Source organism: Mercenaria mercenaria, chromosome 2 (genome assembly GCF_021730395.1).
Source record: "Mercenaria mercenaria strain notata chromosome 2, MADL_Memer_1, whole genome shotgun sequence".
NCBI lineage: Eukaryota > Metazoa > Mollusca > Bivalvia > Venerida > Veneridae > Mercenaria > Mercenaria mercenaria.
The window spans coordinates 38,471,383-38,494,094 of NC_069362.1; the positions used below are offsets into that span (position 1 = coordinate 38,471,383).

Here is a 22,712-nt window from a genome sequence, read left to right on the forward strand (position 1 = left end):
GCAAATATCAAAACAACTCATTCCCGGTGGGACAAAAAAAACTTCCTATCATAGAGTTCATTTTCCATGACCGAAAATCTTACGATGTTTGTAAACAACTTGCCCATAAAAGATCTGGTTTTGATATAGCTTCTCGTAGAAATGTCTTTAGATTAATATGAAAGCCTCTGAGCAAGTGTAGCTTAAACGACAAAGAAACTATTCACTGCTTGAAATAATTCGCGAGAACCTATTCACTTGAAAAAAAAATAGTGTCATAATACCTGTAACAGGGAATATACGTTGCAAAATTTATTGAAAGCCGGTGTCATGGTGACGTCATTACCTATTTGCCGCGTTCATGTGGCTTTATGCTTATTAATGACATTTTTCCCATTTTCTGCCCAATGCTTGAAAAGAAAATAATATTTTTTTTTTCTACCAACTGGAAATCTTTCTTGCTTTATTTTTAGTGATGGATAATATTCAGCAATCAAATGAAGTTCTTTATTCACTGCAAACAAAGCATATCCCGTGAGCACCTGTCCGCTAGGATGCGCTTTTCGTAAAATAAAAGCAAAATTGAAATTATTTCCTTAAAATAACTTTTAAAAATAAAGACACCTAAATGAATCTGGAGTTTTTATTTCTTATATGAAATTTAAAAAACAAAAAAAAAAAAAAAAAAAAAAGCAACAACAACATTTTTTCCCGACTTTGACGGAAGTAGAAAAAATGGCGACCCCCTGACGTCGACGAAGGTTTTTCAGCTACATCACTTTGCCTCATTCGGCACACTTTTGTTATATTCACCTACACATTGCCGTAAGGCGAGCTACGCGCTCGCAATTGCGCTTCGCACAATTGCTCGTTTTTGTTTGTTTTTTTTTTGTTTTGAAACGGTGGTAAAAATTAGCAACGGACTTAATCAATTTATAATAACTGTAGCCTTATCTACACAACGTACGCAATAAGTTTATATATTAAGTAAAGTTAAATGCATTTGATGTGTATTTTTCTACATTTGAAGTTGATTTAAGAAATAATTGACGAAGGGGAGGGGGTGGGGGGGGGATCCAGAGGCAATTTGTTGACATAATGACGTAATATTGTCCATGATTTTGAATGGAAAACTGTGGACAAATAACGTAACACTGTCCAGGATTTTGAATGGGGATGTAGGGACAAATATGGTATCACTGTCCTAGATTTAGAATGGAAATGTAGGGACAAATAAACGTAACCCTGTCCAGTTTATGAATAGGAAAATAAGCATGTTGCATTGATCAAAAGAAAAATGGTCAAAACAAACATTGTCAGTTTTATGAATGGAAACCTAAGCACTTTGTCCATAATTCCTATATAAAACCAAAGTTGCGGTTTAACAGTATTGAATGATAGCCCTGTTGAAGATTTTTAAGCGCGTGCGTGTTTTTGTTTGTATAGTGGATTAACTGCATTTCCTTCTTACAATTTTACATCCAGTCTTTTGAAATGGTCAAAACTAGTTTAAAGTAACTGAATCAGAGATTCCTCCTCCCTTGAAAATAAGTAAAAGTGAGTGAATGAGGGGTTCCTCCTCGCTGGGAGGAGGTAAAATGAGTGAATGAGGGATTCCTCCTCCCTAGAAAATGAGTAAAAATGAGTGAATGAGGGACTCCTCCTCCTCCCTAGGAGGAGGTAAAATGAGTAAATATGGGGTTCCTCCTCCCTAGAAAATGAGCAGAAATGAGTGAATGAGGGGTTCCTCCTCATTGGAAAGAGGTAAAATGAGGGAATGAGGGATTCCTCCTCCCTAGAAAATGAGTGAATGAGGGGGTTCCTCCTCATTGGGAGGAGGTAAAATGAGGGAATGAGGGATTCCTCCTCCCTAGAAAATTAGTAAAAATGAGTGAATTAGGGGGTTCCTCCTCCTTGAAAATTGAGTTAGAAGTATTTATCCTACACAGAAATGAGTTAAAACCGGTACAAGAGTGGTTTCCCTTCTTATGAAACGAAATAGAATTGACAATGAATTAAATGAGTTAAATCGAATTTGAATAAAAATCCTTACACAAAACCAAAATAAGTCAATTTTATGAACGTAAGTTGGCAATGTGAAATACAAACAGACTGATGCGAAATACAAACAAATTGATCATATGGTTTACAAATCAGATAACCTTCAGAGGAACTCTCTATTCATAAAATAGTAAAGAATGGGAATAACAATAGTATGTTGAAATATTATAACTAGCATAGTGGCTAAGACTTTAAACAAATATTATAGTCCATTGTTACGACTTAAAGGTAGCGTATAAAATCATTGGACTTAATGATGGCGAAGTATAATATAATTAAATCAAATGAATGGTCATGGTCCTAAGACAACCTGTATCATGCCCTATATTACATATTACAGGAAACTAACGTGTTCAATTATACCAGATGTATTTCAGTTAGAGTTCATAGTTTATTCAAGTTTCATCCATTTGTACATACAGGTAAAATACATATGCAATAAAATCACAATAGGCCAATCTCAAAGATTTATAAGAATCTAATTATAAATAAAAATCCAATTTAATGAGACATTATTTTTATTCCCTAGATAAAGACGGTACAGTGATATTGTTTTAAGCGATACTGTTTATTTCAATTGATAGCAAAACATTGTTTATGATTTAGCTATGAGTGATACCTGACTTTTGTGGGGAACAAATCTTCCCCACACCTTGGCTGTTGAAAGATTTTATTTCCAATTAAGCTAAGTTTCTGGATAACAATGCTGCATCAGTGTCTGGACACACTCAATATTACAGCCTAGATTATATCCAAAGAAATTAACAATTAGTATCTAAGTTTTTTTTCTTTATTAACCATTTAGCTTCATCTTTGTTTCAAGTAGACGGTTTCATTCTTTATAATATTTGTAAAACTTTAATTCCTTTTAGATTTCATATAAATTTAAAGCCTTCAAATTTATCCTCGATGTAATACATAAACACGATTTGTCTATGACCAAGCCAGCATCTAGCACTCATTGGCTATTGAAAATAAGTGGTGTATGATAATTATAACACTAGGAAAAATATATTGTTTTGCAAAAGACTGAATTCACAGATTTATTTCAAGTTAGTTATACAAATGTACTGAACGTGTTTCAAACCGCAGTTACAAAATTGTAAATGTGTTTAGAAAGATACCTATTGAATATAAGAACAAAGTCAAATTGTTTGTTATTACCATAAATGTGACTACTAAATATTGTTTAATGTGTTAATAGAATGTGTTACTTACAGATTTGGAGAGTAAAGATGTTTGAACACAAAGATTTAAAAATGATTATATTTCATATTATTTAATCCAAGGCATCATTTGAAGGTACATGCTGTGCATATAGAAACTTGAAGAAACAAAGGAATAGGTTTGAAAACATTTATTTTCTGCATAACATACATTTACTACAGGTGTGACAGTGTTTGCATATGTGCTACAAATACAGTGCTAGTAAGCAAGGTAGGGCACTAAACATAATAATATTATTTTAACTTTAAACATCCATAGCATTAACTGTTTGCAAAGTAATATGTCTATGTTCTATTAATCAGTAATATGACAGTTATCAGTCTAGTCAGTAATTATTGTATGTATAAATGTTATCCACGTTTTCCTCTGAGCTGTTTGTACTCTCTTCTTCTTCACTACTTTCATCCATATCCTCAAGCTCAGGCAATGGGTATTGATCCATAACACTCTCCATTAGATATTTCCTCTTTTTTACAGCTTACTGTATCGCTTCATCTTTTGAGAATTCGTCTTCTTCTCTTAACCGCTTCGCACTTCTCATAATTTTTTGATGTACCGGATTTTTACGGTGCATTCATTTTTCGGATGAAGTCAATATAGTTTTGTCTGAACTGTTTGTTATACAATGATTTCAGCTCATCAAATGTTAAGTCTTGAATTTCTTCCGGTGTGCTCTCAGGGTATTTTTTATGATTCTTCTTGACTTTTTCATTTAGCATTTCATCCCCTGCATCGTATGCAAGATCTAGGAAGTATTTCCATATATCAATATGTTTCCTGTGTTTATTATTGCTAGAAGAAGTCTTTCTGGTGTTTTGTATCAGTATCGGTATCATAGCCAGAATCATCATCATCATCATCATCATTATCATCAGTATCTTCATCATCATTATCATCATCATCAGCAGCAGCAGCAGCAGCTGCAGCAGCAGCAGCATTTAAGCTTTTCCTGTATCTGTCGAAAATAGTTTCGGACTTACTATCGTCTGTTTCCCCATCTGAAGAGTTTCCATTCTTTGAAAGATTTTCAGACATATTCTCGTTATGAGTGTGTTGTAAGTGTCTTTTTAGATTATCTTTTCTCCCAAACTTTCTGTTGCAGTAAGTGCATGTGTAAACCATGGTGTCAAGTTTTAAAATGACAAAGAAAGTAGGCTTTAGCCAATTTTATACACTTTCTCCTCCTCCTCCTCTTCTACTACAACCACAACGAGTTGCAAAGAATCCAAATCATTGTGAAGTAGTCATAACAGAATGTTCATTGTCAATTCTATTTCGTTTCATAAGAAGGGAAACCACTCTTGTACCGGTTTTAACTCATTTCTGTGGAGGATAAATACTTCTAACTCAATTTTCAAGGAGGAGGAACCCCCTAACTCACTCATTTTTACTCATTTTCTAGGGAGGAAGAAACCCTCATTCCCTCATTTTACCTCCTCCCAATGAGGAGGAACCCCTCATTCACTCAATTCTGCTAATTTTGTAGGGAGGAGGAACCCCTTATTTTTACTCATTTTACCTCCTCCCAGGGAAGAGGAACCCCTCATTCATTCATTTCTGCTCATTTTCTAGGGAGGAGGAACCCCATAATTACACATTTTACCTCCTCCCAGGGAGGAGGAGGAGTCCCTCATTCACTCATTTTTACTCATTTTCTAGGGAGGAAGAATCCCTCATTCACTCATTTTACCTCCTCCCAGTGAGGAGGAACCCCTCATTCAATCACTTATACTTATTTTCAAGGGAGGAGGAATCTCTGTTTCAGTTACTTTAAACTAGTTTTAACCACATTGGTTATTATTTCAAAAGACTGGATGTAAAATTGTAAGAAGGAAATGCAGTTAATCCACTATACAAACAAAAACACGCACGCGCTTAAAAATCTTCTACAGGGCTATCATTCAATACTGTTAAACCGCAACTTTGGTTTTATATAGGAATTATGGACAAAGTGTTTAGGTTTCCATTCATAAAATCTACAATGTTTGTTTTGACCATTTTTCTTTTATCAATGCAACATGCTTATTTTCCTATTCATAATCTGGACAGGGTTACGTTTATTTGTCCCTACATTTCCATTCTAAATCTAGGACAGTGATACCATATTTGTCCCTACATCCCCATTCAAAATCCTGGACAGTGTTACGTTATTTGTCCACAGTTTTCCATTCAAAATCATGGACAATATTACGTCATTATGTCAACAAATTGCCTCTGGATCCCCCCATTCATCAAATAATTTATAGCAAAAGAATGTTTTAACACTATTTATGCAGGAGGGGCGGTTATACGTCGGGCGTAATAATTTCAACTGTACGACGCATTACCGCCCGAGTGCATTAATAGTGTTAAAATACTCTTTTGCTATATATTATTTCGATTCTAATATGTCCTTAATCTAAAACAGCAGATAGACTATAGTAGCGCTCTTTCTTGGTCGCAACAAAAAAAAATGACTTTAACGTTACGTCATTCTATCGTGAGAGTGTTTTAACAGAGATTCTAGCACTGGCACCAGATCAGAAAGAAAATGCCTCCGTACGTGTTATACCCTACCCCTAGGTATTCTATAAGAACCATGGTCGTGAACGGGAAAATATACTAACCCATTTCAATCGCGTATTTCATACCTAAAACACGCAGTTCAGTAAATGTGTACTATTGATATTAAACAAGCGATAATTTATCTTCCATCGTGCACCTGTCACATTGTCTCAATATTCCATATTGCGGAGATGCTCCATATATTTTATGCTTTAGTCAACGTTACAGAAAAAACTTGCGTGAACTCCCCTAATGAACATCCGGTCTAGAGGTCACGGCAGTGTGCACATGTTAAACGAAATGTAAACAAACAAAAACAGAATGCAATATATTCACAGTTTTACGATAAGACTCGAAATAATGAATGAAATTCATATTGTATATGATTTTGAATTTGAAATCATACATTGGTATACATTTATTCTGTTTATTTAATTCATTTTGCACATTTATGCTGCATATAAACATTTTAGCGTACACATGTAGTAAAATGACGACTGACATACATTTCCACATCAGCCAATCAGAGTGTGTCTGTAATCTAGAACGGAACTTCACCAGGGAAGTTCAAACAAGTTTTTTGTGTACCTTTGAAAAAACTGTAAACTACACGTTGTTTTTCTAAGATAAGAAGTATTGAAAAATTGTGACCGGTACACAACGGAAGATAAATTACCGCTTGTTTAATATCAATAGTACACATTTACTGAACTGCGTGTTTTAGGTATGAAATACGCGATTGAAATGGGTTAGTATATTTTCCCGTTCACGACCATGGTTCTTATTGAATACCTAGGGGTAGAGTATAACACGTACGGAGGCATTTTCTTTCTGATCTGGTGCCAGTGGATTCTAGCATAAAACTGCTGTTCTTGTCACTTTTCGGGGGTGTTTTAACAGGAGAAAAAACGTGTGTTAACAGAGATTCTCGCGCTCACGTGCTGTTATAACACCTTTTTATATATGCGCGTTCCGTGGCAAAGCGTAAACGTATTACGGCCCCAAAACGGATAATTCAAAAGGAAATGACGTCAACGTGAAAAAACAACGTAGACTTTATCGCGCATTTCATGGAAATTTAATGACGTTGAGGGACAATATATTCATTTACTTGGTTTTTACGCGTTTTATGCTAGAATAGCGTTAGCGCATGTTCTTTTCATGTTATAACATCTTCAGAATCCCTCGGGAATCGTTGGTACCCTCGCCCTACCGGGCTCGGGTACCAACCAGTCCCTCGGGATTCTGCAGATGTTATAACACGAAACAACATGCGTTATCCCTACAAAAGCATATTAGAAATCTAATTCTGATATGCTTTTCTCTGTTAAAACACTCGTACTCGACGTCAATGTTTTTGTTGCGACCAAGAAGGAGCACTACTATATTTTATCTATTGTTTTAGAATAAAGAGAATTTCTATTGTTTTTTTCCTTTTATAGATTTTTTTTTCAAATTCAATTATATGACAGGAAAATTTATGCTTAAAACAAGGAACAAATATAAACAATGTGCCACCAGGTTTGTTTTAGTGAAAATTGTTTCGAACACGCCCACTGTTGCTGAAACTGCTAGCGATTTTTCAACATTTTCAACATTTTCTGCTCTTTTTTTTTTATAAATTTCAACCAAAATATGCACCGAGAAAGAACAACAAGGTTTTTTTTCTTGTTTTACAGATTTTATCATATACTTATTTGATATCATATGTAGTCATATCTGTAATACTATATCATTACAATAATGGGTACAAATGAAAAAAAAAATCTTGTTTTAGATTCACATTTGTGAACTTTTTCAAATGAAAAATACTCATAGTAAAGAATATGTTTTTAAATTTTGAAAAAACTGTTTCATAGATTTTTTTCCTGTTGTTCTTGTGTATAGATAACTGTTTTGTGTACATGAAACTGGCCAAAAATGTATGGGTCACCAAGCTAACTTGTATGTTAAGACCGCTTGAATACAACAACTGTTCGGACGAAAAATGGTGCGAACCTGACCAAATTGATTATGTCTACTAGAAGTTAAAAAAAATAATAAAAAATCTTAATCCTTTCTGTAATGGAATCCTAATGATCTGAAAGGAGATAATGTCTTATCAATAAAAAGTTAATTGTGTTAACATTATATGAACAATACTGTTTTTGTACTAAAATGCGCTGTCAAAACACAGCCACAACTGGCAAGTTGCATGATACATGTCAGGGGCATGATACATGTCAATGCAACATAAACCAGTATGAACATTTGAATACTGAAAAAACTTATTGAAAAATGTTATTTTATTTAAGATTCCTCATATTTAAGATTGTCTGTCACATGTTTCAACAAATGTTGACTTTACTTCAATTTTCCATAGACAGTGTCGACCTCGTGCGCCCTCGTGAAATTATCAAGCACGACGTATAACCGCCAATCGTAATAAATAGTGTAAAAACAACCATTTGCTTCAAACTATTTCTTGAATATATAATATTTTAGTGAGGGACTGGCATTAGAAATCTTCAAATTCAGTGTAAAATATCTATGATAAATACGTTTAGCTTAGATTTAGTGTTGAGAAAAATAGTCATTCTTTTTTTTCAAATAGTTCTTGTGTTTCTTGACTGCGTTAAAGAATATTTGTTTTGTAGCATTAATCGAGAATATGTCGTTGCTTCCTCGGGCCTGGACGACCAGTAAATTGCAATTGTTGTGTATGATACTGCCATGTATAATGTTTAATTATAATGGACATCTACTTAAACCCCACCTTAGGGAGGTTCTTAACTTATAATGCTTAAACCATGTAGTATACTCTCTGCAGTGTAACTTGTTAAGCAATGAGTAATAAACTATAAAACAATAACCTCTTCTTTCTTTATCCTGCAAAGACATAACAGCTATGAACTATGCAGATTGTGAAAAAAAACATACATAATCCTTAAACTGACATCAGATTTATTGGCTTGGCTGAACATTCTGTGATTTTGATCTAGAAGTTTGAAATATACTTACAAGGAGAGTTTAATTGCAGAAAAATTAGCACGAAAAGCTTACTTAAAAGTAATGAAGATTCATATCTTATATCATGTGGTCAAAAGATATAATCAACTTATGTTGTCAATTTATGGACATGTATTACCGGCTATAAACTAAATTTGGCATCCATTTTACTAATTATCAGACCAGCTGCCTTATATACCCAATGGTTTTCTTAACCTTTAGCCTGCTGGCGGCATGCGACCAGTGCAGACCAAGATCAGCCTGCCGGCGGCATGCGACCAGTGCAGACCAAGATCAGCAGCCTGCTGGCGGCATGCGACCAGTGCAGACCAAGATCAGCAGCCTGCTGGCGGCAAGCGACCAGTGCAGACCAAGTTCAGCAGCCTGCTGGCGGCAGGCGACCATTGCAGACCAAGATCTGCGTGCACGGTCGTGCAGGCTAAGTATGGTCTGCACTGTTCCCTATTCAGTCAGTAAATTTTCCGTGAACACCCCTTTGAATAATAAATGGTATTGCCCAAATTGAATCATCGGATGCGTCAGTCCATTTCAGAAATTTAGCAGGCTATGGGTTGATAATATAGTCCAGCTTTCAAGCTCACTCTGTTTGTACTATTTCATCTATGTTTTGCACCAGTTTGGTGAATAGCTTATTTCATACTTAGTTAGACAAGTCAAAAGATTTCCTGCGGCGATCAGAAATTGTTATGAACGTATGTGTGCGTATTAAAATATACGCAATTGTTTTCCATAAAAAATACGGAAACTGACGAAAATGAAATTACTTTTCAAAACAAAAACAGTTTATTGTTATTCATAATATCTAAAACAGTATTGAAACCTGATTTTTTTAGTATAATTAATAAATTGTTGCCTGAAAATTATCTATACCAGCTATAATGCGAAAGAGCCAAATCGCAGTTGGAAAAAAGCGTGAAAACACCCATGTGCTACACTACTTGTTGCTTTCCAATATACCTGCGGCCTATAAGAATTTATTCCGAAGGATTCCGAAGATGTTATAACACGAAATGAACGTTATTCTAGCATAAAACGCTAACGCTAAAACTGATAAATGAATACATTGTCACTCGGCGTCGTTAAATTTTCACGAAGTGCGCGGGAATGTCTCTGTTGTTTTTACGTTGACGCCATTTCCTTTTAAATTATCCGTTTTTGGACCGTAGTACGCAGTTCTTCTCACTTTTCGGGGTGTTTTAACAAGAGAGAAATCGTGTATTAACAGAGACATTCTCGCGCTCAGATGCTGTTATAACACTTTTTTTATATATGCGCATTTCGTGGCAAAGAGTAAAAGTAGTAGGCCTATGGCCATTCAAATGGAAACGACGTGAACGTAAAAACAACTCAAACATTCCCGCGCATTTCATGGAAATTTAATGACGTTAAGGGATAATGTATAGAGAATATTAGGTTAATTAAGAAATAATACATCTCACTAGTGATTTGTCGCTGAATAAATCATTGTTTGGAGTTCAGATGCGAAGGAATTATATCACGAGGGCGCAGCCCTCGTGATATAATAATACGCATCTGAACGACAAACAATGATTTATTCAAGAGCAAATCACTAAATGAGATATATTATTTCGATTCTAACTCTAGGACTTTAAAGTACATCCTTGACGACATTCATTAAATATTTGCCCGTTTTCAATCGGTTTCTTTTCCAGCGAGCCGCTATGCCGTTGATAATTCGCTGTTTCCAACCTTCTTTGTTTAATAGGAAAATGAAGCGGATCGTGTTAGAATGTCTGATAAATTTAAATTTATTAGGCGAGTTGAAGAAAATATATTAGGCGAGGCTCAACTTTTTTCTTTCTGGATAAAATCTTTTGATATTACCACTTATTTTCTTAGTTAAAACATTTCCAATACAATGATAACGGTTTCATTGAAAAATTCGAAAAAAAGTATTTTCAAAATTTCCGGCTGAAGCGCTGCAAAAGTGAAAAATAGCAATAACTTTTTTGTTTCTGGATAAAAACCTATGATTTGACCACTCAATTTTTAAGTTCATACATTTCCAATACAATGGTGACGGTTTCAATGCAACAATTTGATAAAATATGTGATTTCAAAATTTCCCGCAAAAGTGATATCTCGACACTGACTAGATAAAGGAAAGTTTATTAGGCAGGCTGAGTTTGTGCTGTATCTTGTATGAGGGTAAAATAAATTGATCTATTAGTTTTGACGCGTTTTATGCTAGAATGCGTTAGCGTATGTTTATTTCGTGATATAACATTTTTAGAATCACTCGGGATGCGGTGGTACACTCGTTCTACGGACCGGAACACCAACCAATCCTACGGGGTTCTGCAGACGTTATAACACGAGAAAAAACATGCGTTATCCCTACATGCATTACAGTGCTTGTATCGCGTTATAACACAGAGTTTTAACAGGGCTTTAAATAGGGAGTTAGAATGTGCTCTTACGTAGCAGAAATTCTATTGCAGATCCACATACCGATATATTTAAAGGATTTTTATCACTATTATGTGTACAAAAATTTACTTATATGTGAAAGGAAACAGTAAGTTGTACAATTGCTTTCAACAGAACTATAACAAATGTTCATTATGAATACACTTTTCAAAATTTCTTCAGTATTTCGTTTGTTCTGATTTCATTGTTCATTTGCTCACCAATTGGTCTCTCTTCAGTAACACGACCTGCCCCTGACAAGTTTCGAACCTGTCCGGCCCTAGGCTACCGCTGCTCGATATGTTTTAACAATTTTAATGAAAAATGTATTTATTGATGTTGTAATTGGACGAGACTCCAATAAACAATATTATGTAGTTAGCTGACGTTTGGACATGGCTGTATTGGATTTATAAGTTAATATTAATAGTCTGATAACGAATAAATATGATGGAGCATTTTCATTATTCAATTTAAAGTGTTTTTAATAATGAAAAAGTTATAACAATACATATCCTGCATTTTATTGATGCTTTACTACATATACAAATTCCGTGCGACAACCATTTTAACTTCGCAAATATTTTCTTAAATTCGCAACTTCGTACGAAGTTTGCAAATTTGCGAACTTTTGTGAAACAGCCTTTTCATCGTACGAAAGGCGTACAAAGTTCGTACAAAGAAAACACTCCAAACAGACCCCAATCACCTTCCGAAAATGAAAATGAAAATCAAAGACAATAGGCTATATAGAGGTTTAGATTCTATGTGTCTGGCTTCATTCAAAATGCTAAAATAAATTATGCCTACTAGTATTACTTCGTTTCATACAACACTAAATGTTTATTTTTTACTTAAATTTTACATTAAGTTTACGCCTACTCCTTCATTTTACGTAAATTGTAAATTTCTACATTTTGACTTATTAATGATTAAAATAAACAACGAAATCCTACTTGTACGTATTAAGTGAAGACCTTTCTTTTTCGCAGTATTCATGATTTCTTTTTCATTAGGAACTTTCTAAGCAAGTATAAAGTATCAAAGCATCATGTAGTATTAAAGCGGTAAACGTTATAATATTAAATTGGTTGTGTGGAAAATTTCTATCTATTTATGAGGTTTATACCAATGAATTGGTTTAAAAACCACCTGATTTTACTATCTATTTACGGACTACTATTGGTGGAAAGTGCAGCACGTGGTCTGATTTTGCGTAATTAATCTATGCGAATACCCTAGCTGAAGGCATTTAACACCTCAGACTTGGAGTGTTTGGACTTATATATAACACGGTATTATCATTTTATTTATGCATAATTTATAAATGCAGTAACATGTTTTTTCTGAATAAGGAACATTTTATGTGATGTCTACATCTGCCTACATGTAAGTTAACCAACTGTTTCCTTCATATATATATATATTTAAGCTGAAATCTGTTTAAACATTAATATATAGACGGATATATATTTTACGGAGTAAGATAAGATCAAATCTAATCTAATTTCTAAAAAATTCTTTAAAATTGCTGAAAATGTACTTTCAAGGTGTGGACGGTAGCATGCATTTCCATTACCGTCCATGAATAGGCTCAATCAAATCAAGCCTGCAACATTTTCGTTTTTGTCGTGTTGAGTGACCTGTGGAGTTTCCACTTTTTTCTATTTGAAACTAAGTATACGCTTAAGACAATATATTGTCAATAACACAATTCAACAAACACTGACATCATATAAATTTTCTTAAATTTCAACGGCGACTCATTTTTGAAAAGTGACAAAAACTAAAATGAGTTGCAGGAAGAAAATAAAAACGACGTTGTCATACCATATCAAAAAAAGATTATGTGATAGTTGTATCATATAAACCATCAACATAAACACCTCTGTATACTTATCAAGGGTATCCAAACGCTTTATTAAAAACGCAGATTTTAGGTTTTTTTTGTGATTCATAAAATGTAACGTGGAATAAAGATAGATAAAATTACATCTTTTTGACATTTTGATATATTATTTAATATTATGTTGATCGGCTTAATTTCAAAAAAGAATATTCATTGACTTTTAAGAAATTGACAAAATAGCAAGTGGCGGGTAAACTGTTTTGTTCACTATATATGAATTTATCGGGCGAATTGGAGAAAAACTATCCGGCAAGGTGGAAGCAGGTCCGATAAATCCTAGTGCAGAAAAGAACTTGCCTTCAAACCTGTGTTAGCTATCGACGGCAAAACGTTAACATATTTTTATATTGTATTCGTAAAGCATTTTTTTGATGCAAAAACTGAAAACAAAATCCTCCGCCCCATGCTTGATTCAGTAACATTCGCTTTAGTATAATGTAGACTTTAATTCATTCCTTAAAGTTGGATTTTTTTTGTAATATAAATTATAGATTAGAATATACTTTATCCGGGCTTTGAAGACTAGCTTTGGCTCGGACAAAAATAGCCAAAACACGCTTGCGTTGAAATCAAACGCCCATAGTTTCCACTCTTATCGCAAATTCCATTTTCAGCCCGCCAATATGAACTTAGTAAAAATGACTTACACAGAAGTTTTATATGGTAGTTTAATGAATGCTAGGATACATTCAGTTCATTTGGTCATTTTTGTTTTCGCTTTATTGGCAACTTTTGAAAAGTAATTTGCAGATATGTCGTCGTTGTGTTGTTAATGGTGTTTCCTCTAGTGCCCTGTCTCTGTAAATTCATCGAATATTTTTTACAGTTTCGAGGGTTGCTTACTTCACTTCATACATTATACATGAGCTTAATTTTTCTTTTTTATTATGTTCCTGAGGTTTTTTGGCACGAGATTCACCTTGCGGGGACTAAATTTATAAGTCCCCTACTGGTCGAAAACCTGTTTTGGGGATTAAATCGCGCTTTTCCGTTCTTCCTTTTGTCCGTCTACCGTCCGTCCGTCCGTCCGTCCGTCCGAGCCCACATTTGCCTACTTAGGTTGCTATGGGGACAATAGGTAAAATACTTTTTCTTTCATGTCATTTATTCAGTTTGGCTTTTATGTGGCTATTTTTCTTTTTACGTGGCAAAAAGAACAGTAGAGAGGAGAAAAGAGCAGCCACATTAATACCCATATTTGGGAACTTCCGTCCGTCATTCCAACCGTTCGCAGTTTCGTGTCCGGTCCATAACTGTCATTCATCAAGGAATTTTTTATATTACTTGGCAGAAATGTTCCCTATGATGAGGCAATGTGTCATGCGCAAAAACCGGACCCTTAGCCCAAAGGTCAATGTCACACTTGGAGGTCAGAAGACGACAGGGCTTTTTCCTGTCCGGTTTATAACTCAACAATCCAAGAAGGGATTTTAGTATTACTTGGCATTAATGTACCCCATAATAAGATGATATGTCATGCACAACTTTCAGACCCCTAGCTTAAAGGTTAATGCAACAACTGGCAGTCGAATGTTGATATGGTATACACAGGGGCTGTTCCAAGTCCGGTCCAGAGCTATGTCATCTAGCAAGGAATTACAATATACTTGGCGTAAATGTTCCTCATAATCAGACGACGTGTAACACCCAGACCCCTAGCTCAAAGGTCAAAGCCACACTTGGAGAGGAAAAATGTCAATAGGGCTTTTTCCTGTATGCTCAATAACTCTTAGGTCCATTAGGGGATTTAAATATTACGTGGCACAAATGTTTCCTATAATGAGACAATTTGTCGTACATAATTTTCTTATCTCTAACTCAAAGGTCAATGTCACAGTCGGAGGTCAAAGTCAATGTCACAGTCGGCGGTCAGATGTATATAGTGATTGTTTTCTTTTCTGGTCCATAACTCTAACATCCATTAAGGGATTTTAATATCACTTGAGACAAAGGTTTCCCATAATGAGACAATGTGTCATGTGCAATATCCAGACACCTAGCTCAAAGGTCAAAGCCGCACTTGAGGTACAAAAGTCAATTTTGATCTTTTCCTGTGTCATATGGACCCAATCTAAAAAGTGTTGGTAAGTTTTCTTCAGAATTACTCCTTACATCTTTGTTATCATATTTTCCCAAAAAATTCCAAAATGAAATGTTACCAAATTTGAAATTAAATACATTTCTATATTAGAGATATCATAAGCAGTCAACAAATGTAGATTTTTGTATGTGTAAATTTTAATAAAAATGTTGTGTAATAACATATTTGTCTCTTCTTTATGTATGTTTGTGTCTGTTTATTACTTATATGTTATGGATTCGTCTGTGTTAATGTGTACATGTGCTCAGCCACTGAGAACGTGTAAATGTGCAGGTGCGCTCTTTAAATGTGAAAAAAAAATTTCCCGTTTGCCTTTGTCCATGTTTTCTACATCCTTACCTTAACATTTCGTTTTCACCCAGCATCATATATCAGATATATAAAATTAATAAAGAAATACATTTCTTCACTTTTAGCGACATCGGTATATGACATTCAATTACCAAGAAGATTTCAAGCAAAATGAAGCCCAGTACAATATCTGAGAAGAAAACAAGTCCCGCGGAGTATTCGCAAACCGAAGTAAGTTTCTTTTAAAACAATAAAGTATAAAGCTATAAACTCAAACAATAATGTAATTATAATAATGTCACATGATTAATACAGATATCACCGTTATTTTCGCCAAGGATAGTTGTATTCCGTTGCTGTCGTGGAATAATAGTCATAAAAACCATTAATAGAAAAATTGCATAATATTCACAATCCCTTGCTTCCATGAAATGACAGTCTTGAATTTTATTATCTCTAGTAAGAATATCACACCGTCGGGATTATAAAAATCATACATATGGCTTCACGTAATATTTACATAATATCATAACAAAATGTTAAAAAAAACTTGTAGAAATACAGAATCATTGTCTATATTTTCAAGCTTGTTGCTTTAGAAACAACCATATAACCATATCTACTGACGTAAACAGTTAAATGCTGATTAACGGCTAATATAAAAGTAAAACATATCAAAGTGCTTCTTTATTAATATTTTTACAGGTCAGAGAGAAAACACCGCGTCGAAAACTATACATACTCACAGGTGTTATTGCATTCGTCCTCGTGGCCGGCACAGTTATTCTTTCGGTGCATTTTGGAATGAAGATAACCAAAGACAGCTACAAGGTGAACTGGAATAATTTTACTAATATAATTACATATGAAAAATAGATTCTTATCAGAAGTACTTGTAGTATACATGTAATAAACACACAAATAAATAAAATATGAGCCGTGCCATGAGAAAACCAACATAGTGGGTTTGCGACCAGCAAGGATCCAGACCAGCCTGCGCATCCGCGCAGTCTGGTCAGGATCCATGCTGTTCGCTAACAGTTTTTCCAATTCCAGTAGGCTTTAAAAGCGAACAGCATGGAACCTGACCAGACTGCGCGGATGCGCAGGCTGGTCTGGATCCATGCTGGTCGCATACCCACTATGTTGATTTTCTCATGGCACGGCTCATATATAATTGTAATAAGATACAATATTTCAAATTATTTATCAATTTATTGCTACATATTTTATATGTTTGAAGTATTAAGTCTCTCCTGTCATTTCGGGTTGTTAAACAAAACAAACATAAGATTCTGTAGATGAAAGTGATAAAAAGACTGCAACTTTGCACAGACTGATTTTATACAGCGTCGAACTCGTATCGGTATAAATGACACAGGCATACAGTAAAGCATAGATATATTACCGCTAAATTAATTTTTATCTAAAGAATATGTAAAAAAAACAAACATGTTTTCAATTAATTTAAACCAGGAATATCAAGCTACCTACGTAGAAGACATTGGTACCGCAGTCCATGAGAAAGTCGTCGTGACTGACAGTGAAGAAGTCTTCAGCAGTAATGTAGGCACTTGTGTTGCAGACTTCTCCACGGTGAGTATCTTTTGAAAATTGTCATTTTGAGCCTTCTGCCGTAATAAACATAAATGTAATGTTTTATATAATTTATAAGATTTTGTAGGATATTGTATCACAAAGGCAACGAGAACTGCAGTAAGCACACAGCAATATATTTTTCCGGTAAAAAAGATTGGATCCTTGTTCGTCATTGACATTGTACGAGATGTAAGAAAAGCCTTCACGTGCATAAAAGTCAACTAAGCAAAACTTGGTTTGACTTATTCTGCTAATAAGAGGCAATAACAGGCGCAACACTCTTATGCCTACTAACAAAGTCATTGGCGGAATTATTTGATACATCGAATTGGCTCCATGGACCAAAAGCTCATCTAATATAACTCTGAGATCTAGATATAAACTCTTAAATTCTGAATTATTTAAACTCGACATGCAATTTATAGGAAGTAGGACACTTACATATCTATTTTGGTCATGCCTTGCTTTTTTGTACTTGTAAACGGTGATTTATCTCAGAAAAAAATCTGATTACATGTATATGTATTTTCTCAGGGCCTGATAACAGTCAAAATAAAAGAGTCAGAATTTCCTGTTGACGAATGCTATGTGACAAACATGAATTTCAGCGATTTCCAATCACCTATGAAATTCAAGAGAACACATACAGCCAGTCAGGTTATATATATTTACATGTTTTAAGAAGTACGATTAGTTGCTAATTCGTGTCGTTATTGAGACTCATTACATGTTATGATCCTGAAAAATAGTGTAAAGATTGGTTCTTATGAAATACATTACTTATAATTAGTTATTGCTTGTTTATACTTATCAATTGTCAATAATTATTGTGTTGAAAATAGAAAAATAATATCAAATACAGATCACTTTTGAGACGAAAAACATGGTTAGGAGAGTATATGAAGCCACTGATATCAGGCTAAACAACAAAGCTCTTGGAACAAGATCTGCTGAACTCTGCAAAGGCAAATCTGCGATTTTTCTGCGTGAGAAAAAAGGTAATCCTGTATTATATAAGCATTTCATAGTCATAAAACATATTGATTAAGAAATAATAAGTTCCCACACGTGGTTTATCGTAGAATAACCCGTGTTTTGAGTTCTTATGCGTAGGAATATATCGCGAAGGTCATAGGCCTGAGTGATGTATTGTTTCGCATAAGAACGAAAAACTCGGGTTATTCTACGATAGATCACACTTTGGAACTTATTATTTCGATTCTAACACGACATACTAGTATCAACAGTGTAAGAAAAAACAGTAACTACTCTTTACGACCGTGCCTCGCACCTGGATCCGATGACGTCATTGCACGCAGTGGTTTATTGCAGAATAACCCAAAATAGATTTTGCTCTACATGTATGTAGATTATTTGCTGGTCGTGTTAGAATAGAGAATAATACACGAGTGTCTTTTCATAATGAATTCATTAAGCGACAGTTATATAGAATAATAAAATGCGATGTTAAGCCGAGCATTTTATAAATACCATTCAACGAGTTTAATAAATTCAATGTGGAAATGCACAAATATAATGTTCTTTTCATCATATGTTAGCTTTTAGTACTGAAGCATCAAACTTTCTTCGTTGTTTACCTATTACAGAACAAAGCAATTCGACCAACGTCTCCTATACTTAAAACCTCGTCAACGCCAAGGCTTTATTACACTAGTGTAATACCAATGCTATGGCTTTACTGCACTCCCACGACGTAAAACGTGTGGTAAACGCAGTTCCGCTGCCTCATTTTAGACGTGTATTACGTCGGAGCAGATTAGAAACAATGAAATCTGCAAACGTATGCACTTAACAAATTGAGTTCATAAGCTTAAAGCAAACAGTTCATTATAGCTGGTGTAAAATCATTTTTATTTTCAGGGAAAAAGACGGTTGGTTTAAACTGTATATATTTCAACAATTATATCAACAAACACGAGTAGTACATTTAAATTAACAGAGTTTGATAAAAAGAAAATAAACATCGATCAAAATACTACAAACAAACAAGAAAATATTAATCGAAAGGATTGGGAAACAAACTACTTAAAACTTATATGCATTCCGCTCCATAAGAAAAACAGAGGTTAAATGAAGAATAGTAACTAGGCTTTTATTGTTGTTCTTTTGCATCAATCGGTTTGCATTTGTTTTTACCTTAAAATCAAATAATTTAAAATATCAATTTTTGTCGTATTTTTTATGTATTTGTAAAACGCCATTGAATATGTTTTGCGTAAAAATAGGCGTTTAATCAAATAAAACAGTTTCAGTTTCTGTTGGATTTTAAATCAATGGCTATGATATTTTTATGCCCCGGCATCTACTGATGCGGGAGGCATATAGTGATTGTCCTGTCCGTTCGTTCGTCCGTTCGTTCGTTCGTTCGTCCGTACGAGATTAACCAAATGGGACCGTTTCGTCTTGCATCAATACCCCTTACTAGAATGACTTGATACTAATGCAGATGTAACCTGTGACCATTCCTCATCACCAGACATCACCTGACCACAGTTTGACCTTGACCTCATTTTGGACTTAGGTTGCTTTATATGGGCCATCTCTTGGTTAATTAAATGGGACCGTTTCGTCTAGCATCAATACCGCTTGCAAGAATGAATTGATACTAATACAGATGTAACCTGTGACCATTCCTCATCTTCAAACATCACCTGACCTCAGTTTGACCTTGACCTTGACCTCATTTTGGACTTAGGTTGCTGGGCCATCTCTTGGTTAACCAAATGGGACCGTTTCATCTAGCATCAATACCGCTTACAAGAATGAATTGATACTAATACAGATGTAACCTGTGACCATTCCTCATCTTCAAACATCACCTGACCTCAGTTTGACCTTGACCTCGTTTTGGACTTGGGTTGTTTGGTATCGACAAGGATGCCGCCGGGGGCATCAAGCATTTATTGAACGCAGCTCCTTGTTCAACTTTGTTATTCCTTGTGACATTTTTAACTACTGTAACTGTTGACAGTTGACACATGCTACTGTTGTAACTGTTGGCATTTGTAGCAGTGCACTGCTGTAATTGCTGTGATAGCTAATTGCCAACTTCACATTGTTCTTAGAATATGAGATTTAAAAACTGTTTTCTGTTAGTCTATAACACTACTCAAGTTTTCAATAAATTCTCATAAGTGTAAAATTTTGCCAAAAATCTTTTAAAGTAAATCCATGACATGTCCAAAATCAGATTACCAATCAGATATGTTTACAGTAAACACATAGATAAAACCGTGACACCATCTGATAGAAAAATGTTATGTCTATAGAATGTTTTGAGATGTCCCCTGCCCTTACCCCAACCATTGGCACACAAACGCACTGGTAAAACGTTCGTCCTGCAATCGGGATAAATGACAATGAATTTCGCCGAGAAATTATCAACAAGAAAGTTCCAACCTAAGAAAGGAAGGACTGAACAGAGCAAATTAAGCAATTTATGCATACATAAAATGTCAGCATATCTAATTTCATAGCTTAGTTGTCTTGCGATAACTTTTACTCGGCCCACGCTATTTCACATTTAACCATAAAGTAATCCGAATTTAGTTCAGACACCACTTTCTAGGAGTTATGATCATTTTAGATTATGTTTAGTCCAGTACATATTGTAATAGCAATATCATACGTGTCTTCATAATATGAGCCGCACCATGAGAAAACCAACGTAGTGCATTTGCGACTGGGCTGGTCTGGATCCATGCTGGTCGCAAACGCACTATGTTGGCTTTCTCAGGGTGCGGCTCAATTATTTTCATATTATATATTCCAAAACCTGAGTAATAGTTGATACTTGTCCTTTAAAATCTGAAGTGAATTATAGTTTTTTTTCATTTTTCAGATGATCCTGCTACGAGGGAAAAGAGAGGAAGTTGGAGTATGCCCTACTTGTTTGCGGGAAATTCAATGTTTAGATTTAAATAATTTGACAATGTTTAACTTTTTAAGAAAGATAATACAAACAAATTAAAATGAGATAATGCGGTTCCTGACCTTTTGTAGTTTTAACGACTCATTGCCTTTTATCGATTCCATTTTTCATCAATATTTGCTAAGTATACATAGTAAACATTTATCGATTGAATAAATGAATAAGTGGACTGTACTAAACAAATCTGTCAAAATTAAAAATATCAGCAGAATCTCTGGAAGCACTTAGTATATAACATGCAACAGGGTCGTTGTCATAAAATGGCAACAAAATTGAATCAAAGTATTTACCTCTTTGTCACAAAAAAGCACGTGTAAATCGTGCAACTTCCGGTATGATACTTGAATAGCCGAAACTTCATTTGTAGACTGGCATTTTTTAATTAAGAAATAATAAATATGTCCCTATATGTTATCAGTTATTATCGCATAGTGAGGAAAATTTCCTTTGATCTTTGAAGCATGTTATACATAGTAACACACATTATTACTACAAAACTGTGCTGATATCTTACAAAACTGTTGCGATATATATCAACACGGAAATCTCTATGGAGTTTCATAAGAAAAAAAGTGTTCCGATATATATCAGCATAGTAAAACTGTTCCGATATATATCGGAACACTTTTTCTCTATTGAGGTCTTATCAAGGGAGTATAATTTTTTCCTTTCAAAGAAAAGATGATTTTAGCTCCAATTTACAGTTCACAGAGAAAGAATTGTCACAAACACCTACATTTATAAAGTAAAAGAATAAATAAACTAGAATATTTCAAAAACTTGATAGTTATTGCCAAATTCAGAAATACATGAAATATATGAAATTCTGAGATTTCTCAAATGTTTCTTTTTCTTTGATTTTTTTTTACAAACAAAACAACAAGTTTTACAATATGTCTGGCCAATGAAATGCAAAGATTTAAAACCAATGCAGAAATTTGTTGGGTACTTTTATCTGGGGAACACATTTTCTAAAACAGAAGTTTTAGTGTTTCAGTCAGCGAGGCGCAGAAAGGGAATCAAAATAGTAAAAATAATAATAAACAAATTTAAATGAAAATAATATATAAATTTTAATGATAAACTATGCGATAAAACAGTTATAATATGTAATGCTCGTGTGTTACCAGGATATACCAGAGCTAGGGGTACATCTCGTTATTTTTCTCTTCACATATCTGTCTCGGCCTACCGGCCTCGACGATATGTGCAGAGAAAAATACCCTCGATGTACCCCTAGCTCTGATATATCCTGGTAACACACTCTCACACATACTATAACTATTACATAAAATATGGGCAGAACTGTAGAGATGAGTCAAGTTCAGTGTCAGTCAATGACAAAACAGAACATTGATGCTGTCAAGTTGAAAACAAAAGCGTAATAACCCAAATCCTTTCAGAGGAAAAAAGAAGCAGCAAGTGTGCAGATCAAAAAAGAATATCAGTGAACTGCAAGTAAGTGGTCTACTTCCAGATCTAGAAAACAACTTTATCATAGATACCATTTCCTTTGACCAGACCCAAAATCAAGCCTTCATTACAATTGAAGTAGGGCCAAAGTACAAGGATGTCAAATTTAAGCTTGATACAGGCTCACAAATCTACAT

The 22,712-nt window shown here is 34.5% G+C and overlaps 1 protein-coding gene and 1 long non-coding RNA gene across 3 annotated transcripts in view; both read left to right on the top strand.

Moving 5' to 3' along the window:
- LOC128554325 (uncharacterized) overlaps window positions 1-3,459 on the top strand; it is a 30,323-nt gene extending 26,864 nt beyond the window's left edge. The window contains exon 4 of the long non-coding RNA XR_008369575.1: window positions 3,429-3,459. This is a non-coding gene — a long non-coding RNA (uncharacterized LOC128554325). The remainder of the gene's footprint in view (window positions 1-3,428) is intronic.
- A 9,033-nt stretch (window positions 3,460-12,492) lies between these two features.
- On the top strand, window positions 12,493-22,297 carry LOC123563760 (uncharacterized). 2 transcript variants are annotated; one of them, XM_045356768.2, is made up of 7 exons: window positions 12,493-12,545; window positions 15,677-15,782; window positions 16,257-16,382; window positions 17,028-17,147; window positions 17,685-17,807; window positions 18,013-18,148; window positions 21,013-22,297. In XM_045356768.2, exons 2-7 carry the CDS (start codon window positions 15,723-15,725, stop codon window positions 21,093-21,095), a joined length of 648 nt encoding a protein of 215 aa, XP_045212703.1. In that variant the 5' UTR covers window positions 12,493-12,545; window positions 15,677-15,722; the 3' UTR covers window positions 21,096-22,297. The 2 variants fall into 2 exon arrangements, with proteins under 2 accessions (XP_045212703.1, XP_045212704.1); XM_045356769.2 differs by having other exon boundaries at window positions 12,518-12,639.
- The last annotated feature ends 415 nt before the right edge of the window (window positions 22,298-22,712 follow it).

Coding starts and splice junctions, on each gene's coding strand:
- LOC123563760 (XM_045356768.2), top strand. CDS start 15,723: ATGAAGCCCAGTACAATATCTGAGAAGAAAACAAGTCCCGCGGAGTAT. Junction 16,383..17,027: donor TAACCAAAGACAGCTACAAG/GTGAACTGGAAT, acceptor AATTTAAACCAG/GAATATCAAGCTACCTACGT. Junction 18,149..21,012: donor TTTTCTGCGTGAGAAAAAAG/GTAATCCTGTAT, acceptor TTCATTTTTCAG/ATGATCCTGCTACGAGGGAA.